At 45.6% G+C, this 25555-nt stretch overlaps 1 protein-coding gene and 1 long non-coding RNA gene across 3 annotated transcripts in view; one reads left to right on the plus strand and one right to left on the minus strand.

Moving 5' to 3' along the window:
- Positions 1-3287: 3287 nt before the first annotated feature.
- Positions 3288-24712, minus strand: LOC148683462 (uncharacterized). Its single transcript, XR_015947121.1, has 3 exons — positions 24588-24712; positions 5887-6059; positions 3288-4417 (listed from the first exon to the last, which is right to left on the minus strand). It is a non-coding gene; the product is annotated as an uncharacterized LOC148683462 (long non-coding RNA).
- Positions 24648-25555, plus strand: part of PPP2R2A (protein phosphatase 2 regulatory subunit Balpha) — a 78924-nt gene continuing 78016 nt past the window's right edge. For both annotated transcript variants that reach the window (XM_035138789.3, XM_035138790.3), the window contains exon 1: positions 24648-24859. In XM_035138789.3, the coding sequence (XP_034994680.1) occupies positions 24853-24859 (7 nt within the window). In that variant the 5' untranslated portion in view covers positions 24648-24852. The remainder of the gene's footprint in view (positions 24860-25555) is intronic.

Genomic DNA, 25555 nt, shown 5'->3' on the forward strand with positions numbered 1-25555 from the left:
GCCTCCTTCTCCAATGAGTGGCTTCATGGGGGGGGGGCTGTGGTCTTTTTTAAAAGAAACAACTTGGAGATGGCAGGGACCAAAAGGGAGACTTTTCTGTTTGCAAAGCAGGTGCTCTGCCACAGAGCTATGGCCCCTTTCCACCTTGTTTGGCCCTTGGACACAATACTGCACAGCCTTGCCTTTGAGTTAATATTCATGTGTTGTGGTTGCTGCACAACTCTGTTCCATACTATTTTCTCCAGATCTGTTTCTCATTATCCTGCTTTCACCTTAAATTCAGAAACGGGGGGGGGGGATTCAACAGACAGGAGCTTTTGAGAGAGAACGAAAATCTTCACGCCATGGCTAGAGCTGCCAAGCTGGTGGGGATTCTATGTGCTTAAGGCTGCAACCCTATATCTCTTATATAAGAAGAGTCTGGCTGCTGGATCAGGCCCAAGGGGGCCCACCAGGTGCCAAAGGGAAGCCTGTAAGCAGCAGCGGAGGAAGCCTCTCGGGCGCCTGGGATGGCGTGCCCAGGGGCAGGGAGAGCTGCCCATAGGGGCTGGAGTCTGACTGCCTCTTCCCATTCAGCTGCCCTACATGGGGTGGAGGCAGCGGGTGGATCGTTTGGGCAGCACAGAGCTGGGAGAGATGTGTGGCTGGGCACGCTGCGGGCCCCATGGTGAGTGCCGCCTGGCCTTTTGTCACCTCCCTCAGTGGTGACACCCAGGGCGGCCCACACCCACCACACCCCCTTCCTCCGCCCCTGCCCATAAGCAGGACCTAAGAGTGGCAGCAACTGGTATCCAGAGGTATACTGTCTCCGATAGTGGAAGAAGAAAATAGCCATTTGGGCCAGTGGCCATTGATAGCCTTATTCCCCATGAATTTCTCTGATCTTCTTTTGAAGCCATCCAAGTTGGTACACCTCTGAATACCAATTGCCACAGAAAGGGAAGTAGGAGGTGGAGACTATCCAATATCTAGCCTTCTTTTGAGTTCCCAGGAGGCATCTGGCTGACCATTGGTAGAATCAGGATGGACCTTTGAACTGATCCAGAATGATCCGGAAGAAGGACAGATGCTCAGGTGCTCCTATGAAGATTTAAATGCCAGTTCTTTGACCATCTTGGAGAGAACTGGGCAAGAACATTGCAAATGACTGATCGCCACCCAACCGTTTTCCAGCATCTTAAGAAGCCAGCCAAATAAAAAAGCATGCTGTGGCCTTAACAAACATGTTGAAATCTGCCGCAAATGATTTGGACTGTCAGCCTTCCAAGACAGTAGGGTGCAATTCCTTGGTTTATATACCAACATAACAAAGCACATTGTTGCCTTCCTTTGCAAACATTAATTAAAACCACATTTGAGGCTTGTTGGAGATTTTAGTGATTTTCATTGCTGCTTCATCTTCTGTCATGCTACTCAGCCTTGTGGAATGGATGAATATATTTGCTAATATTCACCAGAAAGAAAATCTAGTAGCCCATAACAACCAGATGTTGTTGGAGTCCATAAACATCACATTGGGCTGGGTGTTCATCAGTATGCAGATGATACCCAGCTCTACCTCTCTTTCAAATCAGAACCAGCGAAGGCGGTGAAGGTCCTGTGTGAGTGTCTGGAGGCGGTTGGAGGATGGATGGTGGCTAACAGATTGAGATTGAATCCTGACAAGACAGAAGTACTGTTTGTGGGGGACAGGAGGCGGGCAAGTGTGGAAGACTCCCTGGTTCTGAATGGGGTAACTGTGCCCCTGAAGGACCAGGTGCGCAGCCTGGGAGTCATTTTGGACTCACAGCTGTCCATGGAGACACAGGTCAATTCTGTGTCCAGGGCAGCTGTTTATCAGCTCCATCTGGTACGCAGGCTGAGTCCCTACCTGCCCGCAGACTGTCTCGCCAGAGTGGTGCATGCTCTAGTTATCTCTCACTTGGACTACTGCAATGCGCTCTACGTGGGGCTACCTTTGAAGGTGACCCGGAAACCACAACTAACCCAGAATGTGGCAGCTAGACTGGTGACTAGGAGCGGCTGCCGAGACCACATAACACTGTTCTTGAAAGACCTACATTGGCTCCCAGTACGTTTCCGAGCACAGTTCAAAGTGTTGGTGCTGACCTTTAGAGCCCTAAATGGCCTCGGTCCAGTATACCTGAAGGAGCGTCTCCACCCCCATCATTCTGCCCTGACACTGAGGTCCAGCGCCGAGGGTCTTCTGGCGGTTCCCTCTCTACGAGAAGCCAAGTTACAGGGAACCAGGCAGAGGGCCTTTTCGGTAGTGGCACCCACCCTGTGGAATGCCCTCCCACCAGAGGTCAAAGAGAACAACAATTACCAGACCTTTAGAAGGCATCTCAAGGCAGCCCTGTTTAGGGAAGCTTTTAATGTTTGATGGATTTCTGTATTTTAATGTTTTGTTGGAAGCTGCCCAGAGTGGCTGGGGGAACCCGGCCAGATGGGCGGGGTATAAATAATGAATTATTATTATTATTATCATTATCATTATCATCATCATCATCATCATCATCAAATACTGTCCCCCCTACTTCTGTGTTGGGGGCCAAGCATTCCCATCCACAAGCTCCCCAAGTCACATCCAACACCATACATTTAAAGCACATTTAACCCAGATGGCTCCTCCCAAAGAATCCTGAGGTACTGAATCCTGTAAAGGGTACTGGGAATTGTAGCTCTGTTGAGGGTAAACTACAGTTCCCAGGATTCTTCGGCAGAAGTCATTTTCTGTATTGTAATTTCTGTAATTTATTATCTGAAGGTGGCCCCACTCCTTTGAAAGCCATCAAGCTATGTAATCTTCCCAGGTTTTTACTCAGGGATCACATCAGAGGTAAGCCAGGTAAGGAACCTACCAAGACCTTGCAGCGGGTGCCCTTGCTGTCATTCCCTGACGTCGCTAAGCATGCAAGCAGTAACAGGCATTGGGGGGGGATTGTCTGAAGGATGGCCACCATACCTGCCAAGTTGCTGTCGAAGAAATAAGGGACCGGGTGGAAGTAGCAGACCGGAAGTCGCACTGCAGCCATTTTGGAACTGGGCAGAGCAGCATCAAAAGTCGCTTCTGAGCATGCTCCGCCCAGTTCCAAAATGGCCTCCGCGCCAGAATAAACCGGGGGGAAAACAAAAAAATCCGTTTTTTCAGCTAGGAACAGCTGGAAAAACAGGGATTTTCCGGGGAATACAGGAGACTTGGCAGCTATGATGGCCACCTCCCTTCCTTTTGACAGTTGGGTGGATTGGGCCCAGAGGGAGAAGGTCAGTAGGGACGAGGGAGAAAATTGATTTTGTTTGCATTTTAATGAGAAACTTCACACTTCTCAAACCAATAAACAATCGGAAACACTGCTATCCTTTCAAATTCACACTTTCCCGAATTTTGCTATGCAGCTCTCCAACCAAACATATGTTAAAAATGCATACTTTAGGAGAAATTACTTGAAAAATGTATATTGGTCAAAACTACATACAAAATTATGAAAGTTTTGCATTAAAAGCTGACAAATTTTCAAATCTTCATGAGGATTAAAAAAAAATCTGGAGGAGGTACTCAGGAGAAATGCAGCCTAATTTCCCTAAGCCCACATGAGAAAAAATGAAGTCCCTCTATCATTCTGCTTGATCCCAGGGCAAGGAGGAACGGGAGGTGAGAATTCTCACATATAGGACCTGCATGCAGTATTTTGTACATGTGGCCCCCAGCCTTGTGGCTTGTGGCTCTTCAAAGCTGACCAGAAGAGGGCAACCGGGGCACTACTTAGCCTCAGGCCGACCTGCTTACAGCTGTGGTGGGCAATTGTTCTCTTTGGTTTTTCAAGGACTAATCTGGAGTGGGGGGGGGATGCATGCAATTGATGGTCAGGGCTGAAGGCAATGGTGGGAGAGGTCAGGGTCACTCTCTCTCTTCCCATGCAGTACTAGGCTACCAAGGAAAATACATTATCATTGGCCTGAACTGGTAGCTTGCAGAGAACATTTATTACTAGGCAACGGATCACATTTATCCTATCCTTTGAAATCTGAGGTGTTTTCAGGACTCACCATATCCTCATGACTGATTTGTTTGAACTATGGAATTTTAAATTGCTGTCACTCATTCTGGGACCTGATGGTGAAGGGTAGGTAATAAATAGAAATAATAATAATGGTTGGCACCTGTCTGCCTCGAGAGACAATGGAGGATGCACCTGGGGGGGGGGGGTAAGGTCAAGCTGTTGGAAGGTTGCAGCACCTGCTGTGGCTGTGAAGACCAATGCAGGAGAGACATGTTTTGTTGCAGCTGGGGCCGATGAAGGCATCTGGTTCTGCTGCTGCAGATGCGCCATCGTGTATCTTTTCCTGCGCTCTTCCCAGCGGTTATTTTTCCTCTGGTCACTGCTAATGAACACCTCCACAGCCTCCTCTTGCAGTGCTAGGAACAAGGATCGGTACCACAAGACAACAACAACAAATAATTCATAATTTGAGTGTTGCCCACTCATGGTTTACAGCAATGTTCACAAAGGCTCACCTCAGAGGCTGGATTAAGTGACTTTCAGGTTCTTTCAGTTTCTATGAATCTATATCATGTCTGGCTTTTATAGGGCATGTAAAGTTAAAACCGTATTAAATGAACATTTTACATACACACTACCATACTTTTTGTTTAACATATAGGCTATGACTTCATTTACCACCATAATGTGACTTAATCTCAAAACCTGCTCTATTACATATAATTTTTAAAGATTCCAACTGTTAAATGAACATTTGCATGTTTTAAAAAATTGAGATAGCATGTCTTAAAACTGAGCCAATTCACACCTGGCTGGCCTTGTAAATAGAAATCAAATCAGTAGTGGTTCTACTGTTGAGCATAACCCTTTCACCTAACCGAGAAGAGGTGGGATATACAAGTGAGGAATCATCTCAGGTTGCATCTAAGCCACTCAGATAGCACTGCATAAAGTGCAAATTACCATATGCTTTTCAAACTGATGGGATTGGTTTTACATAGGGTTTGGAGTACCAGGAGGAAGGGTCACACCATTCCAAAGTGGGATAGGATTGTGGGAAACATGGTTCCTTCATTACCCAAGAATCAGCCTCTGAGCACAGGAACATAGAGAGTCAGACCAGTGGCCCATCTACTGTCTAAAATCCCCAGTGCTATTTGGGGAGTTCCAAAAAGAGCTGCTGATTTGTTATTTCCCAGTGCATGACAGATTCACCCATCCCTGGTAGAAATGTGTATCTTGTGAGAAGATACATACATAGTTGACACAATTATGTGTATGGATTTTTAAAATTTAACATATGGATGCTGAAATTTTATGAATGGAATTATAAATGAATGTCTGCCACTGAAAACAGCCACCAACCAGAAGCAGACCCACTTTAGGGTGCTCCCTTCCCCCTTCCATCTTATCTTCACACCAACCCTATGAAGTAGGCTGAGAGATGGTAACTAAATGGCCCCAAACCATCCAGAAAAGGACATGGATGCATTTGGTTTGGAAAATGAACATTCTCAGCCCTAGTCTGGTGCAGTAACCACTCAACAGGGGTTTTCATATTAATTTGAGGACATTTCCAGACCGTCACTTTCGGGGGGTCGGAGTCAACCTCATACCAGCAAATTTGTGTTGTGCAATTAGAGTGGGCGGTCTTGCACAACAACCCTGCTTCTTCAAAAGATAACAACTTTTTGCAATAAAGAAAGTGACAGGAAAATGCACCAAGTAGTGTGGGATAACACTTGCTTTGATGTATCACCATCTAACCTCCCTGCAAACAAATAAGAATGAATGCTCAATAAACAGGTAACCTGGTCTCGCTTTATTTAAAACGGATTAAAACCCACCATTTCCCACTCTTTTCCTGTGCTCTGTAAACATGTACCTGATGAAATGGGACCACACACAAAAAAGCTTTTTGCCAGAGTCCATCTGTTAGTCCTTAAGTGATGAGGCTGTTTTGGTGTTGCTCCTCTCACCATGCACCCAGAATGCAGTACTTCTCAACAATGCATCATATAGAGCAGAGGGAAGGAACTGGCAAAGTATCGGAGGTGCCTGTGCAACAGGAAGCAAGCAAAATAAATCCAGATGGTGAAAGCAGCTAAGGTGTACAACATACTATGTGTGTGTGTCCTAGGAAAGAATTTCCTTCCCTGGGTCTAGCAGAGAAGAATCTGCAGGTGGCTGCAGAAAACTGCAGGCATCCCACAGTGGCTATGAAAAAATAATATATATATCTTTAAAAGAGTATAGAAAATAAGCTGCTTGCCCCCCCTACACACACACACACACACACACACACACACACACACACACACAGCGCCTCCAGAGTGCAGGTATTTTGCAGGAGTGATTCAATTGTATCCCCGAACTTGAAGTTTGCACATTTAAAGTGGATTAAAGTGTCCTGTGGCCCTAGCACAACAAGTCCGTTTGAAACAATGACTTGTGATGTCAGCGCTCATGCGCTGGGGAACGCGGATCATAGCACCACCCTTGGCCTCCTTCTGCCCACGCAGCTTTGGAGGGTGGAGCAGTACCACAGGATTTTGGGGGGGGCAGCCCCCACCTTGAAAATTTTTGGAGGGCTGAAAACATCACAGTCCCCCACTACCCAGCATGCTTGGCAACAGTGCTGAACTGCCCCAAAACTACCGTAATGGCAAACATTCAATGAGTAGATAAGAACAGTCAAAATATCAATCTAGATTTCCAGCCTGGCTTACAAATGTCGCTAGTATAACTTCTCACAGAAAACTCTTTATGATTTATTTATTTTTCGGAAAATACCCCCCCTCCAAAAAAAGATAGCTTGTATCTGTTTTAGGAGTTCTTAGTGTACTTCACTAGAAAGCAACACATCATAATAATACATAATTGCAGTAACTCCAAAGAGCTGAAAGGGAAGAGTAGAGACTGCCTTTTAAAATAACCCAATTTTTGCATTAGAAAAGTCTATTTTTCCCTGCATAACAAAGGAGTCATTTTAGCAGATTTGGTGACAGTCAGGCAAAGCTATTCCACTCGAGTCTCAAACTATCCCCCACGGCCAAGGCCACCTCCATGGCCTTCTGTGATGTCACCAGGAAACACCTTTGTTGTCTTGCAGATGAGGAGATGACACTGTGACTGAGGACTTTGGGCCACACAGACTTCGTTTACCTGTGTTATAGCACCACCTACTGGTCACTTCATTTACAAGCAACTCAAAAGTAAAACAGACTAAACTGTGTGTATTTAATGTTGTTGTTGTTATTTAGTCGTTTAGTCATTTCCGACTCTTTGTGACCCCCTGGACCAGAGCACGCCAGGCACTCCTCCTGTCTTCCACTGCCTCCCGCAGTTTGGTCAAACTCATGTTCGTAGCTTCGAGAACACTGTCCAACCATCTCGTCCTCTGTTGTCCCCTTCTCCTTGTGCCCTCCATCTTTCCCAACATCAGGGTCTATTCCAGGGAGTCTTCTCTTCTCATGAGGTGGCCAAAGTATTGGAGCCTCAGCTTCCCGATCTGTCCTTCCAGTGAGCGCTCAGGGCTGATTTCCTTCAGAATGGATAGGTTTGATCTTCTTGCAGTCCATGGGACTCTCAAGAGTCTCCTCCAGCACCATAATTCAAAAGCATCAATTCTTCGGCAATCAGCCTTCTTTATGGTCCAGCTCTCACTTCCATACATCACTACTGGGAAAACCATAGCTTTAACTATACGGACCTTTGTAGGCAAGGTGATGTCTCTGCTTTTTAAGATGCTGTCTAGGTTTGTCATTGCTTTTCTCCCAAGAAGCAGGCGTCTTTTAATTTCGTGACTGCTGTCACCATCTGCAGTGATCAAGGAGCCCAAGAAAGTAAAATCTCTCACTGCCTCCATTTCTTCCCCTTCTATTTGCCAGGAGGTGATGGGACCAGTGGCCATGATCTTGGATTTTTTGATGTTGAGCTTCAGACCACATTTTGCGCTCTCCTCTTTCACCCTCATTAAAAGGTTCTTTAATTCCTCCTCACTTTCTGCCATCAAGGTTGTGTCATCTGCATATCTGAGGTTGTTGATATTTCTTCTGGCAATCTTAATTCCGACTTGGGATTCATCTAGTCCAGCCTTTCGCATGATGAATTCTGCATATAAGTTAAATAAGCAGGGAGACAATATACAGCCTTGTCGTACTCCTTTCCCAATTTTGAACCAATCAGTTGTTCCATATCCAGTTCTAACTGTAGCTTCTTGTCCCACATAGAGATTTCTCAGGAGACAGATGAGGTGATCAGGCACTCCCATTTCTTTAAGAACTTGCCATAGTTTGCTGTGGTCGACACAGTCAAAGGCTTTTGCATAGTCAATGAAGCAGAAGTAGACTTTTTTTGGAACTCTCTAGCTTTCTCCATAATCCAGCACATGTTTGCTATTTGGTCTCTGGTTCCTCTGCCCCTTTGAAATCCAGCTTGCACTTCTGGGAGTTCTCGGTCCACATACTGCCTAAGCCTGCCTTGTAGAATTTTAAGCATAACCTTGCTAGCGTGTGAAATGAGCACAATTGTGCGGTAATTGGAGCATTCTTTGGCACTGCCCTTCTTTGGAATTGGGATGTAGACTGATCTTCTCCAATCCTCTGGCCATTGCTGAGTTTTCCAAACTTGCTGGCATATTGGGTGTAGCACCTTAACAGCATTATCTTTTAAAATTTTAAATAGTTCAGCTGGAATATCATCACTTCCACTGGCCTTATTATTAGCAGTGCTTTCTAAGGCCCATTTGACTTCACTCTCCAAGATGTCTGGCTCAAGGTCAGCAACCACACTACCTGGGGTGTACGAGACCTCCATATCTTTCTAGTATAATTCATCTGTGTATTCTTGCCACCTCTTCCTGATGTCTTCTGCTTCTGTTAGGTCCTTACCACTTTTGTCCTTTATTATGGTAATCTTTGTATGAAATGTTCCTTTCATATCTCCAATTTTCTTGAACAGATCTCTGGTTTTCCCCATTCTATTGTTTTCCTCTATTTCTTTGCATTGCTCGTTTAAGAAGGCCCTCTTGTCTCGCCTTGCTATTTTTTGGAAATCTGCATTCAGTTTCCCTATCTCCCTTGCATTTTGCCTGCCTCCTCTCCTCCGCTATTTGTAAGGCCTTGTTGGACAGCCATTTTGCTTTCTTGCATTTCCTTTTCCTTGGGATGGTTTTTGTTGCTGCTTCCTGTATAATGTTACGAGCCTCCATACATAGTTCTTCAGGCACTCTGTCCACCAAATCTAAATCCTTAAACCTGTTCCTGACTTCCACTGTGTATTCATAAGGGATTTGATTTAGATTGTATCTTAGTGGCCCAGTGGTTTTTCCTACTTTCTTCAGTTTAAGCTGGAATTTTGCTATAAGAAGCTGATGATCTGAGTTACAGTCAGCTCCAGGTCTTGTTTTTGCTGACTGTATAGAGCTTCTCCATCTTTGGCTGCAGAGAATATAATCAATCTGATTTTGATGCTGCCCATTTGGTGATATCCATGTGTAGAGTCGTCTCTTGTGTTGTTGGAAAAGAGTGTTTGTGATGACCAGCTTGTTCTCTTGACAGAACTCTATTAGCCTTTGCCCTGCTTCATTTTGAACTCCAAGGCCAAACTTGCCAGTTGTTCCTTTTATCTCTTGATTCCCTACTTTAGCATTCCAATCCCCTGTAATGAGAAAAACATCCTTCTTCTTTCTTTAATAGAAACCCTCTTTTTTTGGTAAATAGGTGTGCCATTCCTCTTAATGCTGGTGACTGCACAAGCCTAGCCATGTCACTGTCGTGGGGTGGCTGTTCAGAAAAGAAAAAGAGAGGTATAGCTTCGCTTTTGACTAAGATAACTGCTCCTGCAACAGCTTCTTCACTATTCTCTGGCTCATTTCTTTTTCTTTTCTAAAAAGCAAAACCGAACAATAATCATCAAAATGAACAAGATACAAATATGCAGAAAGGAGGTTGCTCCACCCATGATTTCTAATTTCTGTTTTGTTATATGTGAACCAATAAATATATAAATAAATTTCATAATATTTTGGGTTGTGGATGTTTCTTAGCATACGGAATAGGAAAGTAAGAAAATGGCATGGCATGGCGTGAAGAAAGTGGATAAAGTTCTCTGTTTCTTTCTCAAAGTATTAGAATTCTGAGATAACTCAGTTGATGAGACTCAGGGTCACGGGTTCAAGCCCCACGTTGGGCAGGAAGATTCCTGCATTGGACTAGATGACCCTCAGGGTCCCTTCCAACTCTATGATTCCATGTAGCTGAATGGTGAGAGATTCAGGGCAGGCAAAAAGGAAGGACTTCTTTATACAGTTCATAGGTCAGGTATGGAATTCACACCCACATGGTGTGGCGATGGCCGCCAATCTTGATAGTTTCAATAGGGGATTAGACAAATTCATGGAGAATAAGTCTGTCAGTGGCTGCTAGTCTTTCTCCTTCCACTGTTGGAGGTAGTAGGCCTTTGAATACCAGTTGCTGGAAATCCCAAGTGGAGAGTGCGCTCTTGCACTCAGGTCCCACTTGGGGACTTCTTCTCATAGTCATCTGGTTGGACAGCACTATGACAGAATGCTGGAGTGGATGGCTCAGTCCATATTCTTACCTTTTTAAGAAGCAGAAATCACAGAATCAAAGAGATATCCCAAAGGTCATTTAGTCCAATTCACCATTGTAGAAAATCTGCTGCTACAGCATCCCTGATAAGCGGGCACGCTTAAAAACATCTAACAAGGCAGCCTGTTCCAGTGTTCCACTCTTATACAGCTCCAACCACCAGGGAAGTCTTTCCCAATATTCTACAACTCACCTTCTTTTGTAATTTGGTCTTTTATTTCTTCATTTTATTTGCTGCTTTTCCAACAATAACCCTGGGCTCACAAATGATAACAAAGCATTTAAAAGATTTAAAATTTGTATTGAACATATGCATGCACTTGTGTATCAGCAAACTATTAGAAAAACAATGTCATTCAGTACAAATGCATAATAATTCAGTAATAAAGTTTATCATAAATGGCTGCAGAGCAGCAGCCCAGTGCCAATCTGAATTAGGTCAGATCCTGTCCCCTGATAAGCCTCTTTGAAACTTACATACCCAGGTCTTTGCTGACACTTGGCTCTAATATATGTTCTATTGCATTCTTGTCTATTTTCATTTGCAGTTATTGTATTGTGTTTTTATCCATATATTATAGTTTAATTTTTGCACATCACCTCAAAAGCGTTGTGGTAAGTGATATAAAAGTATCTCAGTAAAATAAAGAAGCTTCAGCTTCTATGGGGCATTCCTTCAAATAATTGAAGGTGGCTGTTAGATTGCTTCATAATCATCTCTTTACTTGGGCTACCTACCTGAATCTAGACTCATGCTCAGTTGTGTAGGCATGGTTTTGTGCGAGGAGATTTGGGAAGGAATGAGTTACTGGACTGCTGCATGCAGGGTCAGCCGAGCTATATAGTTGGCTGGTGGACCTAAGGGAAGCCTGCTTTCCTCAGGCCCACCCGCCCACCAAGCCATGCCCCCCCTGCCCACCATGGATTGGCCCATATGAACTGCTGGGTTTGGCAGGAACCCGTGAGTCTCTGCAGTGGCCGAGGGGCTGCGGGATGAAGCAAAGATGTCATGGTGCAGCGGGGCCAAGCCATGGGAGGCACTGTGTCAGAGCGCAACCGCCGCTTGCTGGGAAAGGGCCATAAGCAGCCATTACTGCAACAGGGATGGAGTAGAGAGTTGATTTCAAGGTGAACCTAGCAAAATTTGGTGATGCAGTTCTCTAGCCCATTATGCTAAATGTTGTTGTTTAGTCGTTTAGTCGTGTCCGACTCTTCGTGACCCCATGGACCATAGCACGCCAGGCACTCCTGTCTTGCACTGCCTCCCGCAGTTTGGTCAAACTCATGTTCGTAGCTTTGAGAACACTGTCCAACCATCTTGTCCTCTGTCGTCCCCTTCTCCTTGTGCCCTCCATCTTTCCCAGCATCAAGGTCTTTTCCAAGGATTCTTCTCTTCTCATGAGGTGGCCAAAGTATTGGAGCCTCAGCTTCACGATCTGTCCTTCCAGGGAGCACTCAGGGCTGATTTCCTTAAGAATGGATAGGTTTGATCTTCTAGCAGTCCATGGGACTCTCAAGAGTCTCCTCCAGCACCATAATTCAAAAGCATCAATTCTTCGGCGATCAGCCTTCTTTATGGTCCAGCTCTCACTTCCATATATCACTACTGGGAAAACCATAGCTTTAACTATACGGACCTTTGTCGGCAAAGTGATGTCTCTGCTTTTTAAGATGCTGTCTAGGTTTGTCATTGCTTTTCTCCCAAGAAGCAGGCGTCTTTTAATTTCGTGACTGCTGTCACCATCTGCAGTGATCAAGGAGCCCAAGAAAGTAAAATCTCTCACTGCCTCCATTTCTTCCCCTTCTATTTGCCAGGAGGTGATGGGACCAGTGGCCATGATCTTGGTTTTTTTGATGTTGAGCTTCAGACCATATTTTGCGCTCTCCTCTTTCACCCTCATTAAAAGGTTCTTTAATTCCTCCTCACTTTCTGCCATCAAGGTTGTGTCATCTGCATATCTGAGGTTGTTGATATTTCTTCCGGCAATCTTAATTCCGGCTTGGGATTCATCTAGTCCAGCCTTTCGCATGATGAATTCTGCATATAAGTTAAATAAGCAGGGAGACAATATACAACCTTGTCGTACTCCTTTCCCAATTTTGAACCAATCAGTTGTTCCATATCCAGTTCTAACTGTAGCTTCTTGTCCCACATAGAGATTTCTCAGGAGACAGATGAGGTGATCAGGCACTCCCATTTCTTTAAGAACTTGCCATAGTTTGCTGTGGTCGACACAGTCAAAGGCTTTTGCATAGTCAATGAAGCAGAAGTAGACGTTTTTCTGGAACTCTCTAGCTTTCTCCATAATCCAGCGCATGTTTGCTATTTGGTCTCTGGTTCCTCTGCCCTTTCGAAATCCAGCTTGCACTCCTGGGAGTTCTCGATCCACATACTGCCTAAGCCTGCCTTGTAGAATTTTAAGCATAACCTTGCTAGCGTGTGAAATGAGCGCAATTGTGCGGTAGTTGGAGCATTCTTTGGCACTGCCCTTCTTTGGAATTGGGATGTAGACTGATCTTCTCCAATCCTCTGGCCATTGCTGAGTTTTCCAAACTTGCTGGCATATTGGGTGTAGCACCTTAACAGCATCATCTTTTAAGATTTTAAATAGTTCAGCTGGAATATCATCACTTCCACTGGCCTTGTTATTAGCAGTGCTTTCTAAGGCCCATTTGACTTCACTCTCCAAGATGTCTGGCTCAAGGTCAGCAACCACACTACCTGGGGTGTACGAGACCTCCATATCTTTCTGGTATAATTCCTCTGTGTATTCTTGCCACCTCTTCTTGATGTCTTCTGCTTCTGTTAGGTCCTTACCACTTTTGTCCTTGATTATGGTAATCTTTGTACGAAATGCTCCTTTCATATCTCCAATTTTCTTGAACAGATCTCTGGTTTTCCCCATTCTATTGTTTTCCTCTATTTCTTTGCATTGCTCATTTAAGAAGACCCTCTTGTCTCTCCTTGCTGTTTTTTGGAAATCTGCATTCAGTTTCCTGTATCTTTCCCTATCTCCCTTGCATTTTGCTTGCCTCCTCTCCTCCGCTATTTGTAAGGCCTCGTTGGATAGCCATTTTGCTTTCTTGCATTTCCTTTTCCTTGGGATGGTTTTCGTTGCTGCCTCCTGTATAATGTTACGAGCCTCCATCCATAGTTCTTCAGGCACTCTGTCCACCAAATCTAAATCCTTAAACCTGTTCCTCACTTCCACTGTGTATTCATAAGGGATTTGATCCAGATTGTATCTTACTGGCCCAGTGGTTTTTCCTACTTTCTTCAGTTTAAGCTGGAATTTTGCTATAAGAAGCTGATGATCTGAGTTACAGTCAGCTCCAGGTCTTGTTTTTGCTGACTGTATAGAGCTTCTCCATCTTTGGCTGCAGAGAATATAATCAATCTGATTTCGATGCTGCCCATTTGGTGATATCCATGTGTAGAGTCTTCTCTTGTGTTGTTGGAAGAGAGTGTTTGTGATGACCAGCTTGTTCTCTTGACAGAACTCTATTAGCCTTTGCCCTGCTTCATTTTGAACTCCAAGGCCAAACTTTCCAGTTGTTCCTTTTATCTCTTGATTCCCTACTTTAGCATTCCAATCCCCTGTAATGAGAAGAACATCCTTCTTTGGTGTCATTTCTAGAAGGTGTTGTAGGTCTTCATAGAATTGGTCAATTTCACTTTCTTCAGCACCGGTAGTTGGTGCATAAACTTGGATTACTGTGATGTTAAAAGGTCTGCCTTGGATTCGTATCGAGATCATTCTGTCATTTTTGAGATTGCATCCCATTACAGCTTTTGCCACTCTTTTGTTGACTATGAGGGCCACTCCATTTCTACTACGGGATTCTTGCCCACAGTAGTAGATATGATAGTCACCCGAACTGAATTCGCCCATTCCCTTCCATTTTAGTTCACTGATGCCCAGGATGTCGATATTTATTCTTGTCATCTCATTTTTGACCACATCCAGCTTACCTCCACTCATGGTTCTTACATTCCAGGTTCCTATGCAATATTTTTCTTTACAGCATCGGACTTTCCTTTCGCTTCCAGGCATATCCGCAACTGAGCGTCCTTTCGGCTTTGGCCCAGCCGCTTCATCAGCTCTGAATCTACTTGTACTTGTCCTCCGCTCTTCCTCAGTAGCATGTTGGACGCCTTCCGACCTGAGGGGCTCATCTTCCAGCGTCATAACTTTTATATGCCTGTTGTCTTTGTCCATGGAGTTTTCTTGGCAGGGATACTGGAGTGGCTTGCCAGTTCCTTCTCCAGGTGGATCACGTTTAGTCAAAACTCTCCACTATGACCTGTCCATCTTGGGTGGCCCTGCATGGCATAGCTCATAGCTTCTCTGAGTTATTCAAGCCCCTTCGCCACGACAAGGCATTGATCCATGAAGGGGATTATGCTAAATAAATTTTTTTTTTTTTTTTGGTACACACTATTATGCTAAATAATAGCATATACTAGGGTAAAGGTAAAGGGACCCCTGACCATTAGGTCCAGTCGCGGATGACTCTGGGGTTGCGCGCTCATCTCGCATTATTGGCCGACGGAGCCGGCGTACAGCTTCCAGGTCATGTGGCCAGCATGACAAAGCCGCTTCTGGCAAACCAGAGCAGCACATGGAAACGCCGTTTACCTTCCCGCTGTAGCGGTTCCTATTTATCTACTTGCATTTTGACGTGCTTTCGAACTGCTAGGTTGGCAGGAGCTGGGACCAAGCAACGGGAGCTCACCCCGTCACAGGGATTCGAACCGCCGACCTTCTGATCAGCAAGCCCTAGACTCAGTGGTTTAACCACAGCGCCACCTGGGTCCCCATTTATTTATATATATTCATGTTATTTAACAGAAATTATATGCTGCTTAATTGTCTCTAAACAGTTTACATAAAATATACATTACAATTACCCATAACAGTAGGAAAATAAAAACAAGCTGACTTAAAAAAAAAAACACATTCAGAATATAAATAAAATCATCAGTTTAAATTCCAATACTGGGCCAATATATGTCAAGTTGATGCATATTTTAATACATAACTTTATTTTATAATGTATATTTTTATTTGCAGCATTGGGTTGAGTGCTGGGTTCCCACCACCACCACTTTTGAGGGGAAACATCTGCATCCCCCACAATAAAATGGCTCCATAAAACAACATCTGTGCAGACTCAAAAAAGAGTCCTATGGCTCCTATTTGTTGTGCCAGAAGAACTTTCATAGGAAAGGACACATTCCATTCAAATGTATAAAAGTGGTCTCAGGTGGCCAGCCCAACCGCACAGATTAGGCAGCTGCTGAGACCCACAATTCAGAGGGAGTTGGCTGTGCTGAAACCCTGCTTGAGGTAAACTGGCAAGTAAGCCTGTCAATGGCTACTAGCCATAGCTGCCAAGTTCTCCCTTTTTTTAAGGGAAATTCCCTTATGCTAAATAGGCGTCCTCGCAAGAAAAGGGAACACCTGGCAGCTATGCTACTAGCCCCAATGGCTGACTGCTGATCATAGAGGCAGCTCAATGATCATTGGGGAGCAGGAGGGGGCTATTGCACTCATGCACAGCACCTGGGCTTCCCCATGATATCTTGGTAAGTCATAGCGGGAGCATGATGCTAGGCTAGGAGAGATGAGGGAGAAATCTGCCAACAGTGGATGAATGGCAGAAGAAGCTGATAGAATTCATGGGACTGTCTGAGTTGACCGGGAGACTCCGGGATCGGAGTGAAGCAGCAGTGGAAGAAGATTGGAAGCAATTTAAAATTTATTTAAAGAATAAGCATATAATTGATTAGAATTAGTGGAAGTGAGGGAGATAAAATAGAGGTTGTAGTTAATACAATGGTGTGAAATAGGTATTGTTAGAAGTTAATGATAATTTAATTAAGAAGTAAGATATAGATAGAATATAAAAGGATAAGATGTAAAAGATAGAGAAATAAGGCAATATTAAGTTAATAATTAGAAATTATATAAGATTTAGAGTTTACTACAGATTTTATGTAAAGAATCGCAGAAGGAGGAGGAATGAGGAAGCCAATAGATTAGAAATAAGCGTTATAAGTTAGAATTTTTGTTTTCATATTTTTTGCATTTTGTATTTTTTGTGTTTTGTATTTTCTTTTTGTGTTTTGTATGTTTTTGTTGTTTGAAAATCTTTAATAAATACATTTTTTTAAAAAGAGATGAGGGAGAAATCTGAGTTGGTTTGCATTTAAAGGTAAACTTACCTGATGCACACTTTCCAAGGCAACATGCAAACTGAAACACAGCCAACCTTTGAAATTCCGCACTTCTCTGAATTTTTCAGTGCAGCTCTCCATCTGAGTGTGGCGCAGCAGTTAGAGTTTTGGAAAGGGACCCTGGGAGACCAGAGTTTAAATCCCCACTTGGCCATGAAGCTCACTGGGTGACGTTGGGCCAGTCACTCGCTCTCAAGTCAACCCACCTCAGAGAGTTGTTGGGGGGATTAAATGAGGATATGAGGGGTGAGTTCTTTGGAGAAAAAAGTAATGTGTCCCTGTACATTAGGGAAAACAGTATACGAAAATTAAATGTCTTATATTAGGGGCATAGCTGTCAAGTGTTCCCTTTTCTCACGAGGAAGCCTATTCAGCATAATGGAATTTCCCTTTAAAAAAGGGAGAACTTGACAGCTATGATTAGGGAAATGCTTTGCAGAAATGTATCTATCAGACAAAAGCATATTAAAAATGTGCATATTAAGAAAAATGTGTTGTAAAATACTGGTGACTTTTAAATATATGGATATTTTTAAAAAAAGGGTTACAATATAGTGTTACCTAACAGGAACTAATGAAAATATATATAGTCCATATATACAATTATAGATAACTGTTGAACAAATACAGACATAAATATAACCAAAATAAATAAACCACAGATATGTGAATGTGTGGAAGGTAGTGACTGTAAGTATTTATAGCACACACAATGGTTAAACAACACAAGGCTGCAAAACACAAACCCTGTTATACCAAGGAAAAATAATTAAAGTTTTCAAATGCCCTGAGTCACTGTTTCAGCCACATTCATTCGCTTATTAGTCTTTTCAACAGGGCAATATCCCACACTTTCGTGTACCAAGTAGTAAGACTGGCACCATATATTACCCCCCAAAAAACAACAACAACTGTGCAAGACTGGTGTGCCTGGGGAGGTATGAACTTCTCCGAGTATTATGTGTCTGCTGCCATTGTTGGAGAGAATGCTGAGATCCTGGTGACAGGACAGAGCTCATTCCTCTTGCTCCTCCTCCTCCTCCTCCAGCTGTCCAGCCTCCTCTCCCAGCTGGCTGGCACATTCCCCCACGGAAGGCCTGGGCACAGCTTGGCTTGCCTCCTCATGGCTCTGGCCTTTATGAGGGAGCTTGTCGTGGGGGTGCCTGTTATGCCCCCTCATGTCCCTTAAAAAAATCTGTGCATGGGGCTTTGGCTCCCCTGCCCCCCCCAAAACGCTATGCCCCTGCAGAAGACACTGGATTCAGGCAAGCTTCTCATACTCTGCCTTAGCAAGTTTATCACTGGAAGGGTCTAGCAACCTCCAAGTATTACCAAGAATATAACCAATTAATTTTCATGTGTGGGTGGCGATGACACAAATATACAGTGGTGCCTCACTAGACGAATTTAATTCATTCCACGGGTCTATTCTTATAACGAAAAATTTGTCTAGCGAATCCCATAGGAATGCATTGATATTTTTTTAAAAATTGCCCATAGGAACGCATTAATTGAATTTCAATGCATTCCTATGGGAAACTGCGATTCGCTAGACAAATTTTTCGTAAAACGAATTTGTCTAGCGAGGCAACCTCCGCTAGAAAAATCCTTTCTTTAAGCGAAAATTTTGTCTTACGGGGCGTTTGTTAAGCGAGGCACCACTGTACTGGCCACTTGCCTTGAATATTGGGAAAGCTTTCTGGCTTCCAATAGGTGGCAGCAAAGCAGAGTCTTGGGGGTGATGCTGCCCTGCTATCTAAACAAAGCAGGAAGCCCATCCTCGTAGGAGCCTCTTATATTGAAAACTAATTACTTCTTGGAAAAATAGATTGCGTTCCCAAGAATCAGAGCAGGGAGCAGCTTAGAATTCATGTTTATATGCTTTTTGAGGCAATCCAAAAGCATGCAAAACCCTTAATGGAAACTAAGGATTGTAGCTGCCAACACTGTGCAAGTGGGTGTTCCACTCACACCTCTCCATTCCTGCTCCCAAACTCTGCTCTAGAAGAAGAAGAGAAGAGTTTGGATTTGATATCCCGCTTTATCACTACCTGAAGGAGTCTCAAAGCGGCTAACATTCTTCCCTTCCTCTCACACAACAAACCTCTGTGAGGTGAGTGAGGCTGAGAGACTTCAAAGAAGTGTGACCAGCCCAAGGTCACCCAGCAGCTGCATGTGGAGGAGCGGAGCCAGATTACAAGACTACCGCTCTTAACCACTACACCACACTGCTCGCTAGAGGGTTCCCAGTGCTCTGGAGCAATTGTGAGGTTGCATGGTGTGCTGGAGAGGACCGGGAAGTTTTGCTGTGCAAGCAGAAGTCTGTTGTGCGAATTGAAAAACAGTGTTGGATACACTCCTAAATTACTTGACAGCATCCGATTAGTGTCCAGAATGAATGCAGTAAAATCATCCTGAGCTTTGCACTTCAAAGGCATCTCTTTAAACTGTGTTCCATTGCTAGAAGAAGTCCAATATGTGGCCACGAGGGGGCCTTTTCTGTGGCCGTGTCCCATTTAGGGAATGGCCTCCTGCAAAGGGGTACCATACAATTGGCACCAACACTGCAATAATTTGAGTGCCAGCCAGGCCAAAACTTATTTGCCATGGGCATGATAAGATTTTTAGTTGACACCTATCTGTTCCATTCATTTTGACCTATACCTGTTTGCTCTATGGCTGATTATAGTGGTGATGGTGGTGGTAATTTATTGTTTCAGCAGTATTATTGTTCATCTCATGCTTTTCATACCAGTCTGATTATCTGTATCAGTCAGATGTGGGAAAGCTTAGATGCCAAATGTGGCCTTCCACATTTTCTCTCTGGCCCTTGGGACGCTCCCCAACCCACACTCTGGCACCTGAAGGCAACAACAGAACATGTAAACGGTTCCCAAGCTGTTTAGGGCTTTATAGATCAACAGTGCCAGCTTGAATTTGGTCTGGTAATAAATAGGCAACCAGTGCCTATGCTGAAAGGGTCACACTCCCGTCAGCAACCACGATGCAGCATTCTGTGCTAAGTGTAGTCTCAAAGTTTGACAACAGGGAAGCCTCAAATAGAATTCATTTGCTCTTGCATGACAAGGTGCATACTTGCAACTAGGGCTGGGTGGCATCTGGTTTTCAGTATCACAATATATCACCAGCTAAACCTCAATATATCACGATATCTGAAATAAATAAGGAACTACACAGAGGTGAACAGGACAACGTCCTGGCAACTGCTACTACTTAAGGGACTAAAACTGACAAAGGATGATATTATCAATGGTCACTTTCATCATAGCAGGCAAGCCAAAATACATCCAAACATTCAAGACAATCCGAAGTATGATGTTGAATCATAGTGAATATAAATAATCTGGGACTGCCAGACTGCCAGCAGGCTTGCTAGGTAGCAGAATCAGCAACGGCCGGGGAGCTGAAGTGGCAGCAGCCTAACATCAGTGGTACAATCATTAGCAGCTTGCGAGGTCTCACCACAGCAGTGGGTGGTGACAGCAGAAGTGGTGGCAGCCTGCAAGGCCTTGTTTTGGCGGCTGCAGTAGTGGTGGCCTGCAAAGCCTTGCAACAATGGTAGAAGTGGCACCAGCCTGCAATGCCTTGTTGTGGTGTCAGCAGTAGAAGGCGTCATCAGAAGCGGAGGAGGCCTGCAAGGCCTTGCTGAGGCAGGCCGCCCGCCACCAATTCTCGCTGCCGTGGTGAAGCCTTGCAAGCTCCATTGCCGACAGCTCCTGGATCACCACCCAGGAAATCAAGGATGCAGAAAAAAGGGAGCTTTTCCATTCTTTAATTTCAAAAGGATCAAGAAATGCAGGCAAACACAGCTTACGCTCAGACTAATGTTGACCAGAGTAAAACTCCACCCCCTTTGCCTTTACTTCCTATTGATCAGACTCCTCCTGCTGCCTATGGCAAGTGCAAAGGGCAGATTCCCTCTGGGATCTTTGCTCAGTGATTCACATTGAATGCCTACGTTTCTGAGAGGGTGGGTTTTCTGTCAAACTTTCCAGAGACAGCGAGCAACTTGGCTGCTGCACAGTTTCTAACATCTGGCTCCTACCTTGGTTCAATGTTACTTTGCTCCTGTCCTTCATCACTCATTATTTCCCAACTCCCTCCTCCTCCTCCAACCATGAATCTAGGTCTATAATCTCTGCCCCTTCCTCCTCTCTGAAAGGCTCTTGGGGTGGTGGTCCCCACCCATCTGCCTAGTCCCTGACATCATGTCACCTGCTATCACCTCTGGTCACTGCCACGAGGCCTCGCAGGGCCCCGCCACTACTGCCACCACTTCCTGTTGCCACCACAAGCCTCACAGGTGGCCATTGATTGTGCCACTGTTGCGAAGCCTTGTAGGCTGTCGCCACTACTGCCGTGTCCTGCGGTTGTGGCAAGGCCAACGAGGTCACCGTTGTTTCTGCCACTGCCACTTCTGCCACCTAACAGGCCTGCTGGCAGTCCCAGATTATTTGACCCATTACTATGACTCATTGCCGTACTTTGGATTGTCTTGAATACCACCATTTGGTAGCTAAACCCCAAATCAAAAGTCCTGTTTGGGTGCATTTTGGCTAGCCTGCTAATGAAACTCACTGTATAGTGATTGAATTACAGACCTGAAATGTACTCGGAGTCGAGAGTGAATTTCATGCTCTTTATTCAGCTCATAGTCATCAAGGAGAAGAAGAATGGCTCTTTTCCCCAAACCATCTGCTTATATACATTATTTACACAATGGGCCTTGCGTGATTGGCTACTTCAGGGCTACACCTGTGGGCCAATTATATTGTGGATTGACTTCTGCCTGCAGCCTGATTGGCTGCTCCTACAGGCCAATCAGGTAGCAGATTCACTTCTGCCAGCCGCCTGATTGGCTGCTCCAGCAGGCCAATCAGGTTGCGGATTCACTTCCACCTGGAGTTGGATTGGGTAGCTCCCGCTGTTTCTGAATCCTATTGTTCTAGGATTCAGCTCAGTACATAACAAGACCCTTAAGTAGTAGCAGTTGCCAGGACATTTGCCTGTTTGCCTCTGCATAGTTCCATCCTTATTTCAGACGTTGTGGTAGATTGCAATGTTTAACTGGTGATAACATTGCGATGTTTAGCTCAGAGGTTTTCAACGTTTTTTAATCCACGGTTCACTTGAACAACTACATTCTTTCTGCGGCACCCCTGTGGGGCTCAGGAGCCCACTTATGTCACCCCTTGCCTGCAGAATTGACAGGCTCTCACCCTTTTTCGAACACCCTCCCTTGTGGAGTGTTCCCTCAACCTCCTTTCTTCTCCCCTCTCCTTGGGAGTCCTCTGGGCAGCAGCAGCTGCCGCTCCTGGTCTCTCAGCTGCCCCCCACTCAACCCAAAGAGCGGTGCCTCCTCACACTGCCCCACAGGGGCCTGGGACTTGTCTGTCCATTCCCAACAGCAAGGGCTGGTGGACTGGCTGGCTGGTTGAACTCCCTGGCCTGCTTACTTGCTTACTCCGAGACCACCTCAGCTCCTGGCAACCAGCACCCCCTGGCCAGCCCCCAAGGCACCATTCACCTGGGGAGCTTATAGCCAGAGCTGCTGCAACAAACAGCTGTGAAAGCCTTTGGGAGGCAGAGACGCAAGAGGGCATCAGAGGAGGAAAGGAAAGAAAGAAGTTTAGGGGCCATTGTTGCCTGCAGGACCCCTGACCATCATTCAAGGCACCCCAGGGGGCCACGGCACACTGGTTGAAAACCACTGGTTTGGTTGGTGATATTTTGTGATGTTGAAAACCAAATACTGCCTAGCCCTCACACACATTGTGATTCACGATATACTGCCAGCTCAAATATTATGAAACAGTTATCATAATGTGAACTTCAAACTGGTTTTGGATGATATATCGCTCAGTCCTACTTGCAACCACTGAAATATTCCTCTACACAAGGGGTGGCCAGCTCCCAAAAGACTGTGATCTACTCACAGATTTAAAAACTGGCAGTGATCTACCCCCCTTTTGGGGGTTCAGGTCAAAGTTGTTGAACTTTTTTTAGGAAGGAGGAAGACCAATTGGAGGGGGGTTAAGGTCAAAGTTGCTGAGTTTTTTCAGGGAGGAGGTAAAATGTTGAGCTTTTCTTAGGGGAGCCACAGTTATTCAGCTTCTTTGGGGGGAGCCAATGATCTACCAGTGATCTACTGCAGACATCCAGTGATCTACTGGTAGATCACGATCTACCTGTTGGACATGCCTGCACAATTCTTAAGTGTTCAGGCACACAGCTTCCGCATCTGCATCTGCAGTGCACAGTGTTTTCTACTGCCTCACCCCTTCCCATTAAAAGGCAGCAACATTGCATCCAGGAGGCTATTGCTGAGACTCCACCCCCCCAGGTGAGCAGTTCCTGGGTTCAGGTGTCTCTGGTTCAGTGACCGTCCTTGGGCCTGATGCATGCTCTGTTAGTACCACTGGTCCTTCAGCCTCCACATCTGCCCAGGTAACTGCTGGGCTCTGGAACACGATGGAAGTCCCGTTCTCCCCTTCATCGGGCCAACAAGTAGTTCTAACCAGTATCTTTGTCTTCCATGAATTATCGGCTACACAGTAATAAAAACATTAAAAGTTCTACAATTGAGGTTTTTGCATTCTCATAAGAATGCAAAAACAAAGCAGAGCCAAACTGGATCAGGCCAAAAGCCCATCTAGCAATCTGTTCTCAGCCAACCAGATGCTCCTAAGCAGGACCTGAGTGCAATATTCCTCTCTCTGCCTGTGATTCTCAGCAACTGGCATTCAGAGGCAGAACACAAACATCATGTCCAGCAGCTACTGATAGCCTTCTCCATCATGAATTTGTCTAGTCCTCTTTTAAAGCCAAGTTAGTGACCGTCACTACCCTTTGCAGGAACAAGTTCTATAGTTTAACTTGGCACTGTGTGAAGAAGCACCTTGACTGGGGGTGGGGCACCTTGGCACCAACATGACTTGGGCTAGTGCTCAAACTATGTTCCAGTATATTTAAACCATGGGGCGTTTCCACCAGTTTGGGGGCTGGGGTTGCAAACAATGAGAACCACATGATCTATATGACCACCTCCATAGTTATTTTGATCCCAGAATAACAGAGGTGAAAAGTCTAAAGCAGTCACCATAAAAAGCAATAGGGGTGTATTGTGATCCACTGTGGACCTCTTAAGGTCCCCATGCCACACTAGTCTGTCAAGTCCAGTTTCTTACAATCCTTTCTGTAAGATGTACACCTTTTAAAGACAACACACACCTGCTTTTTGTTTTTATTGTTTTTGCATTTAGCATTGTATCCAAAGGCCTGTGAAAACAGTGAAAGAAAGAGAGAAGGAGAGGGGAAATATGGGGGAAATGGCAAGTGACATGAATGTGGAATGATCGAGGAGCACTATGTCCCACCGCATCCACTTTTCGAAATTTATTCGAAATTCAGAAGAAAACTAAGCTACCCGGTCAGGCTATATGGGCCGGCCCCGTGTGACTCCTTCTGCGTCCTTGCCAAAGCCCCTCTTTCTCCGCGCAGTGGCGGGGCTGCAACGGACAGGATCGCAAGAAGCAAGAGCGCCCCCCACCACATCCGAGGGGGTGGCTGCGACCCGCGCCCACAGCGCAGCGGAGTCACGAGCGGTCGCGGCAGGAGCGCCACCCAATGCGCGCGCCCCCTTCCCCCGTAGGCCCCGCCCCACCCCGCCCCCTCGAGCACCCAGCTGCCCCTCCTTTTTTCCCACCCTACCTCGCCTCCGCCGGTGACGTCACGCTCGGCTCCGCCGGCGCCATTTTGAAAGTGGAACCTGAGAGGGGGGAGGGGCTGGGTCAGGAGAGGAAGCCAGGCGCGGGGGAAGCCCTGGGAGCGAAGCCGCCTTTCCCGCTCCCCGCCTCCCCCCCGGACGCGATCCGCTGCCATCCTCCCTCCACGCTCCGTTTCAGCCTGGGACGGGGGTAGTACCGGAAAGCTGAGAGGCCGCTTCAGCCAACCCGGCCACCCTTGGGAGCCCAACATGGCAGGTAAGGAAACAGCAGACCCTCGCTCTTCCCGGGGACGGGCGCCTGCCCGGAGGCAGGTGAGGGAGCTGGACTGGCCTCGCCTCTAGTGGAGCTTGCAGAGCTGCGCTGCTGTTGCTTGCTGCACTTTGCAGGCTGACCCTGGGGGGACGGAGCTGGGCTGCTTCGTCTTCCTCACTCCCCTCGCCCTTTGCAATGTATTTCTCTCTGCAGATCTGGTCCGCTTCATTATTATTATTATTATTATTATTATTATTATTATTATTATTATTATTATTATTATTGCATCCTCATTTTTGTTGCTCTCCTCCGCCAATAGCTCAACCGCCGAAGCACAAATGCCTGCTCTTGGTCTTCATTCCCCTGCTCTTCTCTCCTTCCCTCCTTAGACCATGCAGCTTCATCCATTTATCCTTTTATTTCTAACAAGAGGCAGAGGCAGAAGTTGGGGGAGAAATCTCGACGGATGGGCGTGCAGGGATTGATTTTCTTCTTTCCCCTGGCAGAGGTGGGGGTGATTCCGGGGGTCTCATCCATTGCCTTCTGATCTCCCTTTCCTAAGTGTGTGTTTCTGCAAGCTTTTGGGAGAGCAATGGGGCAGCGTTGCTTATGTCTGAAATGAGGGTTTGGTGCGAGTGGAGGTGCAGCTTGGCAGTAATCTGCATGCAAAATCGAGGGATGTAGCAGCATGGGGTATTG

The sequence above is a fragment of the Zootoca vivipara genome, chromosome 14, assembly GCF_965207765.1.
Source record: "Zootoca vivipara chromosome 14, rZooViv2.hap1.1, whole genome shotgun sequence".
NCBI lineage: Eukaryota > Metazoa > Chordata > Lepidosauria > Squamata > Lacertidae > Zootoca > Zootoca vivipara.